The sequence below is a fragment of the Grammomys surdaster genome, unplaced genomic scaffold (genome assembly GCF_004785775.1).
Source record: "Grammomys surdaster isolate TR1022 unplaced genomic scaffold, NIH_TR_1.0 271, whole genome shotgun sequence".
In the NCBI taxonomy this organism is placed as follows: domain Eukaryota; kingdom Metazoa; phylum Chordata; class Mammalia; order Rodentia; family Muridae; genus Grammomys; species Grammomys surdaster.
The window spans coordinates 8413122-8435905 of NW_021604712.1; the positions used below are offsets into that span (position 1 = coordinate 8413122).

Below are 22784 nucleotides of genomic sequence, written 5' to 3' on the forward strand. Positions count from 1 at the left end.
TCTCTCTCTCTCTCTCTCTCTCTCTCTCTCTCTCTCTCTCTCTCTCTCTCTCTCTCACACACACACACACACACACACACACACAAGTCATAAATAAATATTTTTTTAGAACATATATCACGGATGATTTTAAAACAGAAATGGATACTAGGTAATTCTAGCAGAAAAGTCAAGACTCCCACCTCAGACTCTCACGCTGAGGACTAAAGGCAAAGAGGAGACAGAGCTTGCAATGACCCAGCCTGTGTTGTCTTTAACCCTCTCTACCACTCAGAAAGGTTGGCATTTGTACTAACCCCACTGAAGAACTAGGCTCTTGTAGGTGAAGGCTCAGAGTCAGTTGGCAACACCCTGATTCTAAGCCAGGCTCATCCAGCCAAAACATCTATCTCTTCCTGTGTTCCCCAAAGTCCTCATACAAAGGTTGCCACTGAGGCACATTATAGTGATGGAAAGGCACATGCTCTTCTCAAGTTCCCCCTTTGTGCCCGTTTGGTATCCCCCAAATATACATACATAAAGATGTGGCCCCAGGGTGGTATAGAAGGGATGTCTGAGAAGGGCCCAGTGAGAGGCCTTTAGGTGTTGGACCAAGGCTGTGGGTCCCCAATCGTGTTCTCGTTCTCTCTCTCTCGTTCTCTCTCTCTCTCGTTCTCTCTCTCTCTCTCTCTCTGCATCAACATTTACCCATCATTGTCATCTTTTGCCTTTGCAAGACTCCAAAGTAGTAGTCTGCCAGAATTGGACCTGAGCCTCCCAAGCTATGAGCATGACAGAACTTTCTCTGTAAGGTTCTTGCTTTAGGTATTTATTTCATCGGGGTCACAGAAGACCAACTTAGGTACAAGCATGCCTCTTGTCAGCAGAACTTATTATCTGGGCCTTCAACATCAAGAAGTCCCAGAAGGTCTTCTAAGAGGAAGAATGGAAGGAATAATCACACGGCAGAGGAACTGGCGCTTCACAAGAACCAAGAATGCCCTCTGGATGTGAGGCTCCCAGGCACGCACAGTTCACCTGGGGTCCTCTCCTCTATAATAGCAAAAGCAGGGCTCCGAGAAGTCTGATGAGGAGGTAATAACGAGGGTCATGTTATGGCACATGGAGGAAAGAGGGATGGGTACTTTTTCAATATGCCTCTTGTCTTGAGCTCGTAGACCCCCACATGGAAGCAGATTTCATACCAAGGGCATTAAAACAGCCCCCACTCGGTGCCTCCCTCCTACTTCCCAGCAGCAGCACAAAGTGATGACCAGGGCAAGTGGCAACACCAGGGTCAGTCCAGGCCAAGAGCAGCTGGCCATCCAAAGGATGCCTGCAAACTAGGCAAGCACAGACTGTAGACAGCTGTGACCCAGAATTAGATGTGTTACAGCTTGGACCTTGCACACTGCTATTATGGTTAAATTAAAATCTATCTTTGTGCAACGTAATATTTTTTCCCACAGGAAAAAGGGGGAATGCACTCAGTGCCCTCCCGCCCAGTATCTTGTCCTTATGGACAAAATATCTGTCCTAATTTTTAATGCTGGGCCGTCGATCTGTAAGCCAATTCTGAAGTCGGTTCTTTATTATCTATTTCTGACCCTGGGGCAAGAAGGGAACACACAACTTTTTCCTTGTTTGGATATTTCAAGAACTCCCAAATGACTTTAATTCATTTTTTTTTTCCTGAAACACATAGTATGAGGATTGGCCTTCAGCTGGTAGACATCAGTTCTAAACATGGAAATTCCAAACAAAGAAAGCAAACTTGGTGTTATAAAGGAAACGATTCAAGTTGTACAGGGCTTACTCACAGGGGCCTGTTTGAGCAATGCATTTTGGAGAGCATGGGAGCTCAATGATCTAGCGTAGATGTAGCACGCAGGAGGCCTGGCTCTACCCCAGCACCCAAACCTAAAAAAGGCATAATACCTGTAATACTATCCTAGCCAAACCTTAAAGACATTCAAGAATATCATGGGTTTAAAAAGTAACATGCAGGCTGACAAGGTAGCTCAGGGAGGTAGAGTCCTTGTTGCTAAGACTGATGACATGAGTTCAAATCCTGGAACTCACATGATGAACAAGAGAATAGACGGCTGCAAGTTGTCCTCTGATTTCTGTATATGTACTGTAGTGTGGACATAAGTGTGTCATGCACACAATAAAATATAAATAAATAAATAAATAAATGCTATATATACACATGTGTGTATATGACATCTATTTATTATATATATACAATGCATTTACATGTACATGCATATGTATATGCATATATACACACACATATATAATGTGAAGTCAGACATGGTGGGTATGCTGGCTAGTCTTATGTGAACTTGACCCAAGCTAGAGTTATCGGAGAAAACTGTTCCCAGTTTAACCAATAATTATCAGTTGAGAAAAATGCCTCCATAAAATCCAGGTGTAAAGGATTTTCTTAATTAATGAAAGGCCCAGTCCATTGTGGGTAGTCTGATTCCTGGGCTGGTGGTCTTGGTTTCTATAAGAAAGCAGGCTAAAAAAGCCACGAGGAACAAGCCAGTAAGCAGCATTCCTCCATGGCCTCTGCATCAGCTCCTGCCTCCAGGTTTCTGCCTCATTTGAGTTCCCATCCTGACTTCCTTAAATGCTGAACAACAATGTGGAAGTGTAACCCAAATAAACCCTTTCCTCTCCAACTTGCTTTATGTTATGGTGTTCCATCATAGCAATGGTAACCCTAAGGCAGTGGGGTTTATGTCTGTAATCCTGTCTTTGGGAGACTGAGGCAGAGGAATTAGAAGTTGGAGGTGAGCCTGACATTCATAGCAAGCTCCAGGCCAGACTAAGCCATACTGTGTGACCATGTCTGACGTCTCTTAATTACTTAAGTAAGACAGTAGTGTGACAAGCAATTTCTGTGTGGTGTGGTGTCTGCTGCATGAACAGAGAACTGAGAACTCCACAGGCGATGGTGTGAACACCAGACAGAACCCAGGGCAAGTCCTTGAGATAGAATCATCCATCCTCAGGCTGAGGATCGCCTAGTGCCGTGTGGACTCCGTGTCCCAAGGCTTGTTTGCCTCCCTTGGAAAGAATGCACGAAGAATGATGTGAGAAGAAAGAAAGGAGGAAGCAGCCTCACACTCCTGGGGCTGCAGAGAGGGGAAATGGAGAAAACGGTAGAAACAGGAAATGGGTGCAGAGGGTCAGTTCTAGATGAAGCCGTCTGGATGTTGGTTAGACAACAGGTTTAGTGTTACTAAACTTACACCTACACATGGCTGCGACAGTAAATTCTATGAAATGTGGACGTGGTCACATTTAAAAGTATAATTCAGTTATGAAAGCTTCATGCCCTAAATGCCTGTGGTGGTTCGAATGAGAAATGCCCTCCATAGACTCTGGCCCTTGAACAGTTGGTCTCCAGTTGGTAGCCTTGTTTGAGCAGGCCTAGCAGGGATGGCCTTGCTAGAGAAAGCTGAAACCTATGAGGTTTCAAAAGCCACACACCATTTCAAGTTCAATCTCTCTGGTTCATGCTTGTCATTTGAGATGCGAGCCCTTCACTCTCAGGTTCCAGCGCCAGTCTCCATGCCTGTCTGCTGCCATACTTCCCCGCCACCATGGTAACATGCCTTGGTCATAGTGTTTCAGCACAAGAGAAAGGTAACTATTACAACATCATGACTAGCAATGATGGACAGCACCCCTCTTATAATACAGGCACTCTGATCCCAGAGAACACTTAGCAAAGCCTAGCCACCACAGCTGAGCACTCTGTCACCTGCTATTTGCAGACTGCCCACCCACAGAGCTCCATGGAGGGGGAGGAACAGGGGGAGTAGGACACAGGGTAGGGCAGAATGGTCACAAGAGCTCCCTCCAGGCCAGGAAAACCTGATGAACATCTGATAACAGCAGCAAACCAAGGTGCAAGCCCGAGACATGCAAACAAGATGCTCTGCCTCCTTTTCCCATGGAAATTCCTGCTCAGGGGAAGTCTAGAAGGCAGCGCCTGATGCTTAGGGGGACACCTGGCTGGGCCTGCAGCAGTGCAGCCAATTGTCTGGAAAGTCTGTCCCTAGTGTCCAACTCTGGCTGTGTTCCAGTCAGAGCTCAGAGCCCTGGCCGCCTTTGTCACATTCCCTCGGCAGCCTGAGCCAAGCAGGTATATTTGCTGCCAACAGAGTAGTGTGGCTCTCCCAGCTGGGTGACTTGGGGACACAGAGATGCTTGGGATCACAGACAGGGACTGGAGAAGGAATGAGAGACTGGGACAGATGGGGAGGTGCTGGTCATTACACCAGGTAGGATTTTTGAAAAGCTGTCACTCAGATGAGCCAGACCCTGTCCAGAATCACATCCTGCCCCATTCAGACCTCACCCAAAAAGGCAAGAGCTAAATCTACTAAATTCACAGGACCTCTAAGGGAGGTCCCAAGCATGAACTAGATACTCATGCATATTCTGGAGTCCCCAGATGCCCTGAAACAGAGACTGGTTGTGTGTGTTGAAGGAGCCTCCCAGGGCTTCTAGCATGTGCTCACGTGTAAGAACCAATGAGCATTCTAACAGTGGGCTGTCTTCGGGGGTTACTGCAGGGAGACTCGTCTGTTTCACATGGTAATAAAGCAAAATTGATGTCATTTTTCCTCCAAACAGCTTGCCTGGATGGTCTCAGGTTTTTAATACCACTCCACCGTTGTTAAGGAAGCGAAGAACAACCAAAATTCTGACGGGTGGCCCTGCTTTCCAACTTGGCTGTCTGTCTATCTTCAGGGTTTCTGGTGCCACACCACATGTTCTGTCTGCAATTCGTGCTTTAAAACATTCCTGCTCTGGTGTCACCCGAGGACCCCCACCCAAGGAGAACCAAATCACATATACACAGAAGGCTCTGTAGTTTGTGTGGGAAAGCTGGAGCAGCCCACAGAACACCCTGTGCAGCGAGGTCTTTTTGGACATCTGTCCTGGAAGCAGCTTGTACACAGTCTTCAGGGACAAAAGTTGAGAAGTAGGACTCCATGCCCCTCAGCAAAGACATGAAAAAGCAGCTGTTTATTACAGCACCTGGGGTCTTGAGTATGCTAGGTGAACACTCTACCACTGTACCACATTCCAGTTACGGAAGTATATTTTTTAAAAAATACTCTCTCTCCACATAACCCAGGTTTGTGTCCCTCCTCAGCCTCCTACCCAGATGCTTGGTGTGTGCCACTATGTTGGAATCAGAAGCATTTTTAAAACATCAATCAGTCCATACCATTCTTCTTTTTAGACCTCTTGGCAGCTATACACACACACAGACACACACACAGACACACACACAGACACAGACACACAGACACACACACACACACACACACACACACACACACACACACACACACAGCAAGCAGCTTTCCTCATGCCCGTGGTCTTCAGCCAGGCAGCAGGGTTAGTCTGCCCATAGCTTACTAACTCCTACCAATCTCTGCCTGGTTTTGCTTTATTAGCTCAGTGCCACCCTTTGGAAGAGAAGACTGCCTCTCACAGAGGTGCTTCAGGCACTTGGTCTCATACGGTTCAGGATATGGCAGTTCCCACTCTCTAGGAGACCCCTTCACTGAATTGTGTTGGAGACCATCTGTGGCTTCTTCTGCTGAGGAGGATAGTGCATGCTAATGATTCCTGTTATATACACAAGTAGGTAGCGAGGTCCCTTGCTTGTGGGGCCTTACGTGGATAGAAAGATGCTAGCAACTAAGCCAAATGGAACCAACACATATCTTTTATCTTGACTGTAAAATTCATAGAGCATACAGCCTATAATTTGTACCATGTTTGTGTGCACAGTTTTGCCTCCAGAACTTGTGAAATAAAACACTGTCCCGACTGAACACTTAGCCCATTTCCCCAGTCCCTCTGTTCTGTCTCCATAAGTCTGATGGCCCTAGATATCCCATGAACGGGGTCATCTGCTACTTGTCCTTTGGTGAAAGGCTTACTTCACTAAGCATGATGTCCTTTGGGATCATCCTTTTTATAGAACACAGCCAAACTTCTCTTTTTAAGGCTGAATACCACATTCCATATTGCATTATCTGCTACCCTTTACTCATCTGTCCATCAATCAATGGACACACTTCTGTGCTTACAGCTTTTAGCTACTGGGAATGATGCTACCGCAAACCCCTTTCAGGACCCTGTTCAGATTTGTTTCGTGTGTAGATATGGATTCTGTCTACCCAGCAGCCTCCAGAGAAGGCCTGAGCTCGTGAATTCCTCACAAGGCTCAGAAAGAGAGGGCACAGACTGTAGACTATGTTCCTGGAACACAGACATGGCAGCAGAATGAGCAGACAGTAGACTATGTTCCTGGAACACAGACAGCAGAGTGAGCAGGGCATCTGGCAGTGCAGACCGGCCTCATTCCTCATGTACCCTTTACCTTGACTTCTCCTGCAGCCTCACCCACCTTAATCTTCTCCCCCACAAGCCTTTCTCAAATCCTGAGCTGGTGGCCCCATACTTCCTTTGACCATGGATCCCTCTTGTACCTCCTATCTTGCCTCATGAGCCCAACTCAGGTGCGGTGCTTAACGCCTACACCCTAACAGACACTGGAGGCAAGCTTCCTGCTCCAGGTTTCATAAAATGCCTTCTTTCCCACCTGGAAAGCAAGCCCACCTTGCTTGAGGCCAGCTCTCCTTGGTGTCTCTTCCCTCCATCATCCACGCCTGTGCCTGCTGCACCAGGGTGCAGGTGGGAAGCTGCTCCTGGCAGCCAGTTCCTCCTTTTAACTTTGTATGGCTTGGCTTCATCCTCTGCCACCCTTCTTATAAAACAACAGGTGTGCTAAGGGGACCCAGAAGACTTTCCATTGCACATGGCTGGCTGGGGACCCTGGGAGGTGGGTAAATATATAATCACATGAATGTGGAAACACTTCCTACTGGATTGTGTGTACAACATAAACCTTGTGCTGTGTTTAGGATACACAAAAGCCTTTTCAGAACAACTTAATCAAGATATTAAAAAAAAAATACCAGTCACATTCCCCTGCCCCCAGCTCTTTTGTTCCAGCTTCTCCAGACTCACTCTCAGGTCTACAGCTGTGTGCTTACAGAAAACCCCTCTATACACCCTATCTCTATTTCCTGGGCTCTGCCTCTTGGTGTGGACCCAGGGTTTTTTTAGCTCTTTCCTGCTTCCCCCTCAGCCTTTCCTCTAACCCACTTTTATTTTTTTTTTTTGTACATCCACCAACTTACAGAAATGCTCTCTAATGCGGATCCCATGACCATCACATTTGCTTAGGACCCAGAGTGACAAGAAAAGCCAAAGAACAGACCAACCACTCAAAGAAGACAAGAGCAGATACCTACACCATGAAACACTTCAAAAGTCATAACTCCAGGTGCCTGGATCCTAGCACAAAAACAGAAACATGGCCGCTCAAGGCAATATGTCTCTTCAAAGCAACTCAACTGCAATAGGCCCTCAGAAAACCACTGTAGCTGAAGCACAAGACACAGACTTCAAAATAGCAATTATGAGTATGTTTATAGACCTTAGGGAAAATATGAATAAAGGATCTTAAAAAGACCATAAAACACAGTTTAATGAAATAATAAAAAAAAATGCTTCAAGACATGAAAGTAGAACTCAACGAAGAAAATAAATCAGCAAAGAAAACTCAAACTGAAATAAAACTGGAAGCGAAACTCAGGATGCCAAACAAAAACCTCACAGGAAAGCCTCACCAACAGATTAAGACATGGAAGGGAGAGAATTTCAGGTCTTGAAGAAAAGAAGCATATTAATTAAGGAATTAAAAACCTTTGGTCAGAAGCACCCTTCCCTAGCTATTTTGTCCCAGTTTCTCCACACTCACTCTTAGTCCCACAGTAGTCTGCCTGCAGGAGCCTCTCTGGCCACCCAACCTCCATTTCCTGGGCTCTGCTTCTTGCTGTGGACCCAGGGTGTTCCTCAATCTTTCCTGCTTCCCATCTCAGCCTTTTTAGAACTTAAAAAAATGGAGAAAAAAAAACAGGCATAAAATATCTTGGAAATCTGGGATACTCCCAAAAGACTAAACCTATAAAACAGGAGGTAAATACAGGTCAAAGGTACAAAAAAATTTAAGCAAGATCAACAATCTGCTTCAACAGACCTATACTTTCCAGTGAAAAACAATCAATAATTAAAAGTCCTCAACCAGAAAAAGTGTCAGATGGATTCAATGCAGAATTGCACCAGACTTTCAAAGAATTAATGCCAATACTCCTCAAATTATTCTACAAAAAAAAATCCAGAAGGATTATTTTTTCTCATTATTTTTATGAAGCTACTATTGCCCTGATACCAAAGCCATATAAAGACAAAATAAAAAATTATAGACTAATCCCTTATGAAAATAGATGCAAAAATTCTCAATAAAATACTTGCAAACCAAATCCAAGAACATCAAAAAGATCACCCACCATAATCAAGTTGGTTTCATCCCAGAGATGCAGAGATGATTCCACATACGTAAATGAATAAATGTAATCCACTACATAAACAAACTACACTTGATCTTAGCCAAAAGGCCAAGAAGCAATAACATAAACAAACTGAAAGATAAAATCACGTGATCATCCCATTAGATTTAGAAAAGGCCTTTGACAAAGTCTAGCATCCCCTCATAATAAAAGCCTGGAGAGTCTAGGATGTAAGGGAAATGTCTCAACATAATAAAGGTAGTTTATAGCAAGCCCACAGCAAATAATCTAAAGGGAGAGAAACTCAAACCATTTCCACCAAAATTAGGAACAAGATAAGGATATACGCACTCTCCATAGATATTCAATACAGTATTTGAAGTCTTAACCAGAGAAATCAGACAACCAAAGGAGACCAAGGGGCTAGAAATAGGAAAGAAAGAACTCCAAGTATCTTTATTCATAGACGATATGATAATATACATACGTGACCCTAAATATTCCACCAGGGAACTTTTACAACTGATAAACACTTTCAGTACAGTAGCAGTATATAAAATGAACACACAGAAATCAGTAGTCTTCCTATTTATAAATGGCAAATATACTAAAGATAAATCATGGAACTGGTACTTTTTATAATAGCCTCAACGACAACAGCAACAAAATGTTGAGGTAACTCTAACTAAGCAAATGAAAGGCTTGTATGCAAAAAACAAGGCATTGAAGAAAACACCAATAGATGGAAAGACCTCTCATGCTCATTGACAGGAGTGGAAGGATTAATTCTATAAAAATGGCCATCCTACCAAAATCAATTTACAGATTCAAGGCAATCCCCATAAAAATTCCAACACAATTCTTCACAGAAATTAAAAAAAAATGTCAACTTGATATGGAAAGACAGAGAGACAGACAGTCAAACAAATGTGTGCACACATACACACACACCAAAAACCATCCAAACAAAACAGGATAGCTAAAGCAATCCAGAATAATAAAAGAATTGCTGAAGGTATCGCCATTCTAGATTTCAAGTTGTACTACACAGCTACACTTATAGAACAACATGGTACTGGCATAAAAACTGATATGTTTATCAGTACAATTGAATTAAAGGCCCAGACATAATTTCACACATCTTCAGACATCTGATTTTGACAAAAAAGCAAAAAACAAACAACAAACAAAAAACACTGGAGAGAAGATAGTACCTTCAACATAAGACCAGATACTTGGAAACTGATAGAAGGCAATGTTGGGAATGACCTTGAGCCCATCAGCACAGGAAAAGACTTTTTGAACAGAACATCAATAGCACAGGCACGAACTCTAACAATTAATAAATGAGACCTCATGAAATCAGTGTGGAGGTTCCTCAAGAAGTTGGGACTAGATCTACCTCAAGATGTAACCGTACTACTCTTGGGAACATACCTAAAAGACTGTATACCCTGCTACAGAGGTGCTTGCTTGTACATGTTCATTGCTGCTCTATTCATAACAGCCAGAAATTGGAAACAGCATAGATGTCTATCACCTGCGGAGTGGATAATGAAAATATGCTACTGTGGTACATTTATACAACAGACTATAACTCAGCTATTAAGAAAAAAGAAAAAATGAAATTATGAACTTTGCATGTAAATGGATAGAGCTAGAAAAAAAACAGCATCCTGGGTTAGGTAACCTAGACCCCAAAAGACAAATGTTGTATGCTTTTCCTTATATGTGGATGCTAGCTGTTAGATTTTTAAAATGTATGCTGGAAGAACAGCCAATACTAATATTTAAAAAAAACTAGATGGATACCTACTATATAGAAGGTTCCTAAAGTATATACATCATGAAAGGAATCTAATTAGAATCAACAAGTAACAGGAGAGACAATGCCCCAACTAGACATTATTCCACCAAGTGAAACCTTCAGTCCCAGGAATAGATTATATATTGTTGAGTAAAATGAGGTCTCATGGAAACCTCCAAATATCACAGCTATTGCCAAGGCTATTGGTTAGTCTCTACAACCTGATGATAAGGCCCTATTGCTGAATAAGACACTGTTATGCCACTGAACACTGAGAAGGAAGCTGGTGCTTAACCAGAAGTTCACCCTGCTGGTTAGTATTCATGGTACTGGAAAGTTCTCTGCACACAAACTGGAAGAGAAAATTAATTATCATCAGTATGATCCAGATATATATCCTGTGACCTACAACACGGACCTACCTTCAAGATGTACCGGGGCAATAGTGGTACAAGTGTTATAAGAGCTAACAGTCACTCTTTGATTGGATTTAAAGCCCACTCCATGAGATGCAACCCATTTCTGACACTATCAAAGGAGTAAAGAACCTGACACTACATAGATCATAGGCCTAGGGAAAACATATTATTATACTGTTAAAGAAATACAGCAATAAAATGACTCCCAGTGACACAGTGTTATACCCATAGATCAATGCATCTCTCAACCCCCAACAAAGAAGCTTCTTGTAGTGCATGGGAATTAATGCAGAGACCCACAACTAGACAGTATCCAAGAATGAGAACCTTTCTCAGTTCTACATAGCATTTCTTCATCAACTCCTTCCTATCAAGGCCCCAGGGATCTATGTGGAACAGGAGGTAGAATGGAAGACTCCAAGGAAATTGTCTTCCAGATACAACAAGACTATATGCACATATGAACTCACAGAGACAATGGCAGTACTCACAAGAACTTTATACAGGTTCAAGCCAGACAGGGTCCCACCCCTAATGAAGAAGATGTCTGCAATTGATACCCACTGGCAAAGGGATAATCAGTTTCCTCCAATGGAGTCTCACTGGGTATATAAACCACATTCCAGGGCAGGCCCAGAGTAGTTGGCCAATATGAAAGGTACTCGTTGGTATTTTTATGAACTTTGTGTTTTATTTTGCTTTTTGGGGCTTTTTAAAAAAAATCTTTTTGGTCTTGCCTATTTGTTTTGATTTTCATTTTTGTGTTCTCTGTTTTGTTTTTGTTTCTTGTTTTTGTTTGTTTGTTTTAAAAGAGGGAGCTAAAGAACATAAAGTTGGGTGGGTAAGGAGGTGGGGACCTGGGAAGAATCAGGAGAGGGGAGAAGCATAACCAAAATATATAGTATGAAAATAATTTTAATTAAAAATTATGAAAATTGAAGGGGGAAAAAAAAGTAGATCCAGCTTCGTCCTCATTTCAGTCTTTCTCCAAGTTTTGTTTGGTTGAGAAGGCAAAGAATTTTCAGGGAAAAAAAAAAACAAAGTACGGTCAGTATTTATTATTTTTTCAGTATTTATTTTTTAAGATTCATTTATTATGTATACAGCATTCTGCCTGCATGATATGCCTGCAAGCCAGAAGAGGGCACCAGACCTCATGATAGATGGTTATAAGGTGCTGGGAACTGACCTCAGGACCTCTGAGCCTTCTCTCCAGCCCCCAGTATTTGTTAATACAACTTCTTTGCTTATAAGTCATTGGCAAAGGATGTTGTTCGGAGGGACCAGTCACTCAGTCCTGTATTCACAGACTCAGATAACCTGGAACACCTACATGAAGACAGGCAGCAAATAATAGGAAAGCTATATGCACAATCTTATCCTGAGGAGTTTATTACAGATACCGGGATAACATGTGACAAGCAGGATGGGCATTTTAAAGAGTACCATTCCGTGGTATTAAATACTTTCACCAGGCATGGAGTGTCAGAGGTCTGAAAACACCCTGTTGCCGTCAGGGCTGGGAAGTTCAGCTTAAGTGTCCACCCTTCTTCTCTCACAGATTTGTCAGGCCACTGGCTAGCATTGATCAAACACATCCTGACCCTGAAAGATGCTTGGAGGAATATGAACAAACACACCAGATGACAAGTTCTCCCAGCTTAGGGAATTGGATTGTCTCCATTGCCACTGATGGGGCTTGTCTGGCTTCTGCCTTAGGAGTCTGGGTATGACATATGGGGATGCAGGATCTCTGCTCACAGAGACCCAAGCAGTACCACAAGAAGGGGATCGCTGCCAGGTACCAGAGTCACTATTTTCCCCAGTTTGTGTCTGAATGACCAGGCCCACCAACCCAAGCAGGTTTCTTTCCAACCCAAGGAAACCTGAGGAGACAGCTGCTTTAGTCTTGCAATTCCAGCAAACACAATCTAGAGATAAGACAGGGCGGGCCTGTTCCTGCTTGTTATTCTTAGAGAAACTGTGTACTCATGGGGCCCGAGCTCAGCCACAATCTCTCCCCTTCCTCCGGGCTTACCACGTATTTCACCAGCTCAGACACCCTATTCTACAATGGCCATGAGCAGGAAAGAAATCTGGGGATTTCGTAAAACAGGAGATTTAGAGGATTGAAGAAGGGGAGGGGTGGCAGCAGAGGATGATCTTGTTTAAAACAAGACAGAGTCTGGGTGTGAACTGGTGTCCGAGTACTCCGACCACCACAGCAGGAAAGGGTTGAGATGGGGGGTCCTCACCGCACGGGGGTGTGAGGACTCTGACTCATTTGCTTTTGGCTTCCAACAGCTCAGAAGTCACACACAGAGAGAACCTGTGGTGACAAGCATCATCACACCATACTGCTTCCACAGTGCAGTTTCCCTTAGTAGGTGGTAGATTTTCTGGGAAGACCTCAAAGTTAAAACTGAAAGTGCTTGATCCCAACAGCAGGACTGGGAGCCATGGACAGCTATCTTAGTGTAAGCTGCTGTTGAAGTGACCACAAGGACTGGGGCCTCTCTGGCCTCTGGCCTACAGTCTCCATGCCCCACGGGGGATGGCAGGTAGGGTGTTACTTTGTAGGATCCCATTCTTTCCCAGCAGTGATTCCTATGCCTAAGTGAGTTTATAAAGGCAAACACCCGTGCCTTATGACTACCTGTCTCATGAGTGAACGTATGGGCACAACCTGCAATTCTCCATGCTGTGAGAGCAGTGATGGAACCGCTCTGCCCAGAGCACAGCACACGTGAGGGGCAGGGTAAAGGCCAGAGAGGTAAGGCTTCTCACAAAAGACAAAAGCAGCCTATAATGGGAGCCTCACCCAGCAGGGCACAAGGGACTCATCCTCCTTACCAATAGGATCACCATGGTGGGACAATGGGTCATCTATTTCTCTGTGGCCAGTTAGGGGGAAGGGTTGGGCTTAATGTCATGGCCCTGCCCAAATATCCCATGAGATACTTGGTTCCTGATGTTCAGAGCCTCCTTGTCCTTGAACTCCCTTCAGACTCACTCTTGGAAATGAGCTGTGGGTTCTTGTCCCCACAGGAAAGACTCAAGCCAGGTGATCTTTGTGTAGGCCTGCTAGCCTTCCATAGCCCTAGTTACAATATGGTCAGAGTGGACATTCCATCAGGGAGGACCATCAGGTCCGGCTAGCTTCTGTATACTCCCTTTCCCATGGACCCTCCTAGGCCACCTCTAGAGCCCAAAGCATCCTTCTCCATGATGCCTAAATGTGAAAAAAGAACCATCTGGATAATTTACCACTCATGAGGATCACAGTCTTTGGCCATCCTCCAACATTCAAGTGGGGAGCCACAAAACTAGCCTTGTCATAGCTCGCTTCCTTCTCAGCATCCGGGCTCCATACTCTCAGGCAAACAAGAACAGATGCATTCTGAGACAGCCAAGGATCTGTACAGGCTCCAGACCAAGAGACTGTACCAGGCCCCAAGACTTCATAGATTCTGGGGAGGGAGGAATGCCATCTTCCATCCTCGGCTCTAAATGCCTTAACGTACTCTACTCTCTCTGGAGCTCAATACTTCGTGCGGCCCCAAAGAGCAGTCTTTGTCTTAGTCAGTCTTCGTCTTTTGCATCCTAAACCATTTACCTACCATCTGGCATTGTTAACCAGCTTCCTGATCTCATCACCCCTTTCCTTACTGTCATCCTCCTCCTAGGTTCTTCCTCCTATCCCCTAGGGTTACTGTACCCCAAAACTGTTCTATTCATAGGAGATGCTGCATCTGGGCAGTGCTGTCCATTCTTAAGGCTTTGGGTACCAGCTCGAGGTTGAGAAGCCTCAAGTTCCTCCTTCTAGACTAATCTCTCACCGTAAGCTGGGCTTCTCTATCAAGAAACTCCTCCTGGGGTCCAGATGCTCTCTGTTCCTACTTTTCTCGGCCAGTGGCTCCACAGCATCCAGGCACACACATAAGACCAGGTAAGCTGGGATTTCTCTCTTCCTCACACTCACTGGGCTCCTCCCAGTCTTTCCCCATCTGGCCTCTGTGTCCCTCTGCCCACTCCCCCTGCATAGGGGTCCAGATCTTCTTCCCACATGCAGCACATCAACCCACCCAGCATGCAGCTGCCCTAGCTCTTTCTCCAAACACTGAGGTGAACACGAGGCAACATCTCCTACACTTGGGTGGCCCCAGTCTCCTTGGTAGAGCCCTCAGGACCTCCTCTAGCCTCCACTGTCCACATCCATACACTTCTTCAAGGCCTCTGGAGTCCCTGCTGAAGCTGTATCACCGCCTCTGAAGGGAGCTGTGTACCTCCGAGCCTTGCACCTGTGGGACCCACGGCGTGACCTTTCCACTCTCCTCACCCTGTCAGCACTTCCTCCCTCTTTAATCAAGGTTGGCTTTTTCACGAAGCCTCATGCTGAAGGATGATCACTAGCAGCCCCTTGCCTGCACTTCAGGGGCCCCAGCAGATGTCTCTATGATAGAATGGATGCTCTGCCTGCTAAGACTACAGCCTCCCAGGGGAAAGACCAGACTGTCTATTGCATTTGTAGCCCTAGCACAGAGTACAATGTTAAAGGTTTCTGAAGGCCTTTGAAAGCATTTGCTGGGAAAGCAGATGGCTGGGTGGAGTGTGGATGCCTTTGAAGAAAGAGACTTTGGTATCTAACATTTGATGAAGGAGCCTCGCCCTCATCCACATATTGTATAAAAGTCTCCCTCTATCCCCACTCAACAAAGTGGGTGCAGAATTGGCTTCATAGCCCCTCTCTTGGCATCCTCGACAGATAACTAAATAACCCTCACAATTACTATACGTTCTTGTGGCACATGGGAAGCTATTTTTCTACTAAGGTTTGATTCTGATCTCTCCAAGCATTGTTATGAGAGCAGGGGCTAACTCCTCCCTCCAATATGACTATCATTTGGAAAAGGTCTTGCATGTACCAAAAATCTTGGAAAGTGTGATATGAGCATTCCCATCACTGAGTAAATACATGCATGAGAACATCACAGCAGGCAGAATCCAGAATCATCCCTTCTGTTCACTAGGCCTGCTCTCAGGACCACAGGCTGTGATCCCATGCTAGCTGCCTCCTTGCCTCAGGAGATAAGGGTGCCACACCTACCTCGATCTTGGAGAAATCTGAGCCCACCAACAGCAGGACCCTCTTGTGGACTCACCATGTTCATGACAGTGAGGATGAATCTCTGTGCAGCCTCTGCCCCGTGGTACTGCACCATGTCAGCATCAGCCACCACGAGGGTCTCCACCGTGTGCTCGTTGGTGAGCCTGATAGCATTCCTCCGCTCCCTCCAGTCCTGAGACAGCTTGCCCTTCCTGGGCTTCTTTTCTAGAAAATGACAGAGACATTTGTGCAGTTCTCAGCTTACTGATTTATGAAACCATACCATGAGAGGTCCCAAGAATATGGTCAGTCTCAAGTGCCTATGGATGAACCCAAAGTTGCTGATCTCCATGGTTACATAGGGTAGCCCAAGTTCCCAGCCACTGGTGGTACCATATGGGAGCCAGAGAATGAGCCGACAAGTTCTCTGTATGGGGAACCGTCTCTGACCCACACGACAGGTGGATATGAATGGAGTGCACCCTTGGAATCCAAATGTGAAAAGCAATTTGGTATTTCCATCTTAGCAGTGGCTTACACGGAAAGGGCTCTGCTACATCGTTCACGGAGTAAAACACCACATGTGTGCTGAATCTTTGTAAAGGTGACGGATCATTGTAGGTGCAAAAGTCGACAGCATGAACATCTCTGGGTGGGGTTTGGGAAACAGTAACGCTACTCAACCTGTTCCACAATCTTGAGAACCTGGGATGATTCTTATCAAAATCCCTAAGTGTAGAGAAAGCTGACCAATGATAAGTCTGTCTAGGGGAGTCTATAATATAGAGAAACACAACCATAAATCTGTATAGACAGTTAAGTCCCCATTTTGCAGGAACACCATATGAACACATACTTTCAGGGAAACAAGTAAATGAGCAATGAAAAAGTAAAATGTTAATGGTGGGTGATATATAATATTCATTTTATTGGCACTTTCCAAATCTATACAATGAACAAACAGTAAGTTATTTATTCACTTATTTGAAGAAATCTGACTTTGTGAAAAATACAGAAGCCACTTTTAAACTCTAAACGATAAAACAGAAGGTACCGGGAAGCAAAACATGTCACCAGATTCGTCAAAAAAATTGTAAAATGTAAGAAGGATGTCTCTTAACCCCTATAGACTGTTCTGCTTCTGGCAGCCTTTTGAGCCTCACAGGGGAACTAGATCAGGACAAAGGGTGAGGTCTCAGATGGCATTGCCTTTGCACACAAACAGAATGAATGAGGTTCTTTGGACTCGTACCCATATCCACTAAATAGTGATGACCACCTTCTGGTCTCTCAACACTTGCCAAGTCCAGGTGGCTTGGATATGACCAACCTGCTAATGGAGAATTTGTAAAGAGTCACTGTTTCATTTTAAAGCAACAGAGTTCTGGGATATCTGTTCCCAAGGAGGAACTTCAGAGGAACCTGCATGCCAGCCTTCCCCCAGGTGACTGAGTAGCCACAGCTCACCAGTGTCCTCAGCTTTTCCTAATGTTTGCTTAGACTTCATCTCCAGATATCGTCCACTAGTGTTCTCACCTGCAGACATTCCCACCGACTGTTCACACTTGTGTTACAGTGACTCCGAAACAACTATCTTCATTGCTATTTTATAACTGTGATTTTGCTACTGTCATGAAGCCTAATGTAAATGTCTGATCAGACATGCAACACCCCCTGGAAGGGTCATTGGACCAGCAAAGGGGTCGCGACTCACAGGTTGAGAACCATGGCTCTAGGCAGTCTTCAAACCCTAGATTTAGGGACCAGAGATAGGACATTGTGGACTGGAATAGTCTTCCAATGCAGGTAACCCTCTAGGGGGTGGGACAGGTTGAAGCCCTTGAGAGGGAACCTGTCTTCCCCACATCTTACCACCTCCCCCTACTTAGTGCTCCATGCCTGTTACTGCACTGAGGAGAGAGCCTCAACACTCGGACCTAAAATTCCTTAAGTGGATAAATACACCCTGATAGACAGATCACAGATACCAACGTGTTCATCAGCACCTTCAACATAAAAGAAAAAAGTCTCGGGGTTCACACAGTGCTGGGTTCCTCCATCACGAGAGCGATCGAGTGTAGGTGGCAGGCTTGTGACTAGATGGGGGAATGGTCCCCAAGCTCTGCTGAGCCACCATGGGAGTGACAGAGGCCCTCATATTGACAACGAGGATGCATCATGAGTCATTTCTGAAGCCACGCCTGAAGCTTCCTTTGACAGCACATTGCTGAGTTAGTAATCAGCTGGGGATCTTAAAGAACGCCCTCCATATATTTTATTTTGCATTTATTCTCCTTTTACTCCGGTTAACCAGTAAAGCAGACAATTTGACATATTTATATAAGACACTCCAGGCCTTTTGCTATAAGGCAAGAAGGTGGAGGGGGAAGCTATGAAGCTATAAAAGGCAGTCTAAATGTTAAACATTTTCAATACTCAAATTATGATTTGTCCTACAAGTTTGAGAACTGTCAAAAGTGCTGAGCAAACAAACACATTTGGGGACTGATAAGAGCGCGTGAGTGTGAGGACCTGAGTTCAAATCCCCAAAGCCATGCAAAAATCTGGGTGTGGTTACATACATGCCTGGAACCAGGCCTATGGAGCTGGGACAGATAGGAGAATTCACTGGAACTTCCAAGTGACCCTGTCCCAAAGGACTAAGTGGGCAGTAAAAGAGCAGAACACTTTATGACCCCCCCGGCCTCTGTATATACATAGAGGCACATGTACCTGCACATGTATGTGTACATATACCATACAGTACACATCTGCTACACTCATACATATAAACACACATACTAAAACTACATAAATGGTTATGGAGTTACTAATTTTGTTCTTAGAAAATAAAAAGATTCTCAATTATTAGTCAACCAATCCAATGGAATAAATATTTTTTATTAAAAATCAAAGTATCAGGCTATGGGTGTGGCTCAATGGCAGAGGGTTAATCTAGCTAGCATGCTTAAAGCCCTGGGTTTCATCTCTAGCTCTAAAAAAAGTAATAATAATAAAAGCATTTAAGCATTCTCTGTGGAAAAAATAAAATATTAGACATGAAGTTCCTCCCTAAATTCCTCCCTCTCATGCTGTGCAAGGCTCTAGTGTCCTAAGGTGTCCTAAGGCCATTTCCAATGATGGTCTCAATGTGCTCTTTGTGCCTAGGCACAGGAAGAACATGTCTTTTCCCATCACAGAAGCAAATTAGAGAGCCGAGAAAAACAGAGTGGAGGAAATACAGGCAGATGCCCAAGGGCACTGGGCAACCTTGAGTGGACAGGAGAAGGCACTTCAGGCCAAGGTGTCAAAGACCAGGGGCACAATTGGGAAATGTTGACAGCTAACTATGATCACTTTGGTGTCAGCCTTTCCCACACCAGCATTCCAAGGCGAGAAACAAGAATGTGTTCTCGCTGTGACTTATGGGACAGAGGACAGCCAGAGGCCAGAGCATCAGAACCAGACCTTGTCTCAACCACATAAACCATTGGCCTTTTCCAGCTTATCCGTAAGCAAGGTGGGATTCCAGGAGACCCTATACACCAGTGTGGTGAGTTATAAAGAATTTGCCTGGGTCAAAAGGGAGGCTATCTGTCCCTTATTGAAACCTTGCAGCTCTGAGATGGAGGCTGTAATTAGGCCAAGCCAGCATGAGAGACAGGGGGACCGAGAGGAGAAGACCCTGGGTGCCTTTTTCATTTCAGTAACCTCTGCATACAAGAGTAAAGAAGACTTGCTGTGTCCAATGTCATGACCAAAATCCTTCACCATACCTTCCCCCCTGTAATGGACAGAAACCCTCTGAAATCATAAGCCAAAATAAATCATACCCAAGCCTCCTCCTGGTGCCTCAAAGGGACCACAGGTGATGTATTTTTTGCTGTCCCGTCCCCCTCCCACTGTGCCCCATCTGATTCTGGAGCAAAACACTGCCAGAGACCTGAGTATCAGTCTCTCGTCTGAGTCACCATCTGACAGAACCCAGTCAGGGAGTTGCCAGTGATGGGTTAACACAGGCTAGACTTGTTGATACCCTAGTATTCCCACATCCCAGGTGCCAGGACCATGTTGCCACATCAAAGTCAAGGTGGAGCTTGGGCTGGATGGGACCAGCACATGCTTGGGCATGGTATGAAAGCCCAAAAACACAAAGCTTATACAGTCGATGTTCTCCAAAAGAACTATCAGTTCAAAAGGGAAAAAAAAAAAGACAGAAATGTCTTTTAAAAATAAATAAGTAAAATTTAAAAGCAAAGAACCTGTCCATAGAAAACTACCTTTCTCGCTGAAAATGATGACCCATATGACCCTGAGCTCCTAGCCAGGTAAACTCCCCCCTCACAGCTGTATAAATTCCTTGAAAAATAATGCCCTCCTATTTTTTGTTTCTTACAAGAAAGAGGAAAAAAATCTTTTTTTCTCTCCAAGTACGAATTCTTTAAATAACTTCCTCCAAGGCCAAGTCGTTTTTATAAAAGCTATCCTTTTTTTCATGTAAATTCCTTTAAAAGAAAGGTGGAAAAATAGTTACAGGGTTTTTTTTTTCTTTGTGTGGTTAAGATTCCAAGCAAGGAGTTGATACCCCTGAAGCTCAAAATCATGTCTACACTAGGCAGTTTGTTGTGACCCAGGTCTACACTCTGCCAAGGGCACAGGGCCAAGGTAGGAAAGCTGCCCTGGCCCCATGGGATCTTTCCAGTCATGCTCAGAGCCACAAAGACACTAAGCATGCAAAAACCACTGCCTATAAGTACAATCAGAAGATATTCAGTTACTGGATATTTATCAAGGATCTGAGTGTGGTAAACACTGCCACAGTGTTGAGGACCACTGGGAAGGAGTAGACATTAACTAAATACGCAGGCAACACAATTTAAAAGTACACATAGCACAAGTGTGGGGAAGAAGCAGCAGACATTGCTACAAAATAATCTAAGGGAGGAAGATAAGTGACCACACTTTAAACTAAGGGCTTATTGGCTTTGCATTACTGCACTGAAATGCGCAAGACAGTTAACATTACAAAGAGAAAAGGTTTATTTAGTTCACTGGTCCAGAAATTTCAAAAGCATTGGCTCTTGTGTTAGTTCTGTTCTAGTGAGGGTGGCAGATGGTGACATAAGGACACAGGTCCTTGATAACTATCCGTTAACTGAATGTCTTATGATTTCACTTGCAGGCAGTGGTTTCTGTATGCATGATGTCTTTGTGACTCTGGGCATGTCTGGAAAGATCCTATGGGACCAAGCCGGCTCTCCTACCCAGATGAGGTTACCTGGGTGTGAATTGGTCATTTCTCAAAGGTTAACAGAAAAACAAAGGACGGATCAGAGTCTGGCAACCCTTTTTGAGACATATACCCAGATGACATAAAGACCTCCCACTAGGCCATGGCTCCCAAAGGTTCCACTCTCCTCCTTAGAGTACCACCCCGTGGACCAACCTTTCAGTTACGAGGAATCCTTGCAGCTACTCATGTGAACAGATCACAGGATAGCCAAACCTCAGAAAGGACAATTCCCAAGCTCACACCGTGGGATCAAAACCAAGGGCAGAAACTGTTAATCCACAGAGATCATAGATTCTGGCTGCAAGTCCAGTATGGAAATATTCTAGTAAATAATGTAGTCTCCCTCTGGGTGGAAAGAGACCTAGTAATGTCTCCTCCCATGAAGGTTAATGGAGTGAGGCAGGTCAGTCCGGGATCTGGCTAGGGGACCTAGGACAATGGGTTCACCTTAATATGCTTTTCCTTCCAAGAATCCCTCTGTCTGGTGAGGTCTTCAGAACTGCCATAGGTTTCATCGGCGTCTGTCCATCTTTCTGGGTCCTGACACAGAAGGACGTGGCTATTCCTTTTCATTCTCTTCTCTCTTTCAGATGCTAGTCAAAGCCTAAGCAGGCCTTTAAAGGCCACACCATTTTTCTAAAGCTCCCTTCCCTGCCATGAGCTGACTGACCTTCATGCTAGCTTAAATCAAATGGAACGACTTTCCCTACTTCTCTCCATTCTCCTCCAGGGCAATCGCAAGATTTACAGCTTGAGTGTCCCAGAAATTTCCTTTAAACTCTAACAGATTCTTCTCAAGCTTCCATTTGAGCCTCTTCTTCTTCTTCTTCTTCATCAATAAGATTAAGAACAGGAAGAGAGGTCTTCTATTTTTTCCAGTATTATATGGTGGCTTCATTGGGACTCCCTAAGATTTCTAGTGAGACTTTCTCCCTACCTTTTAATTCTTTTTTTTTTTTTTTTTTTTTTTTTTTTTTTTTTTTTTTTTTGGTTTTTCAAGACAGGGTTTCTCTGTGGAGCCCTGGCAGTCCTGGAACTCACTCTGTAGACCAGGCTGGCCTTGAACTCAGAAATCCGCCTGCCTCTGCCTCCCAAGTGCTGGGATTAAGGGCGTGCACCACCACCGCCCGGCCCTTTTAATTCTTTAATCAGTGGGAAAAAATGGCCAGTTCTGACATGCTGAGACTGCATCAGGAACAGTGTGCACTCAGGCTGCTGCTGTGGCAAACACCATGACCAAGGCCACTTATAGAAAAAAGGGCTTATACAGGACTCCTGTTCCGGAGGGCTAGATCCTGTATGAGCAGAGGAACAGAGACGTGGGCAGCAAGCACAGCAGCTGGAGTAACAGCTAAGAGTGGCTTGAACCACAAGCATGGAACAGGAAGGAAACTGGAAGTGCGGAGGAGCACTGTTACTCTCAAAGCCAGTGACACACTTCCTTCAGAAAGGCCACACTTCCTAAGTCTCCCTGAACAGTACCACCAACTGGGGACCAAGTGTTCAAATTCCAGAGATGAGAGACATTTCTCATCCAAATCATCACAGGCTTCAAGGAAAGAAAGGGGCATGACATATTCTAGAAACAGCAGGATCAGAACCAGAGGAGTGTGCCTGAGCACTGGACAAGAACAAACAAGTGAAAGAGAAAAGGAAAGTGTTAAGGGCCTTTCTTTATTCCAGGAGCTAGATGCTACCTGGGGCTTGCATGTTAACCGTG

At 44.6% G+C, this 22784-nt stretch overlaps 1 protein-coding gene and 1 pseudogene across 1 annotated transcript in view; both read right to left on the reverse strand.

The window, feature by feature from the left end:
- The window catches only part of Adamts17 (ADAM metallopeptidase with thrombospondin type 1 motif 17), a 293848-nt gene that overhangs the window by 227310 nt on the left and 43754 nt on the right, over positions 1–22784 (reverse strand). The window contains exon 5 of the mRNA XM_028776690.1: positions 15827–15996. Coding sequence (XP_028632523.1) covers positions 15827–15996 — 170 coding nt within the window. The remainder of the gene's footprint in view (positions 1–15826; positions 15997–22784) is intronic.
- On the reverse strand, positions 8448–8558 carry LOC114628812 (annotated as a pseudogene).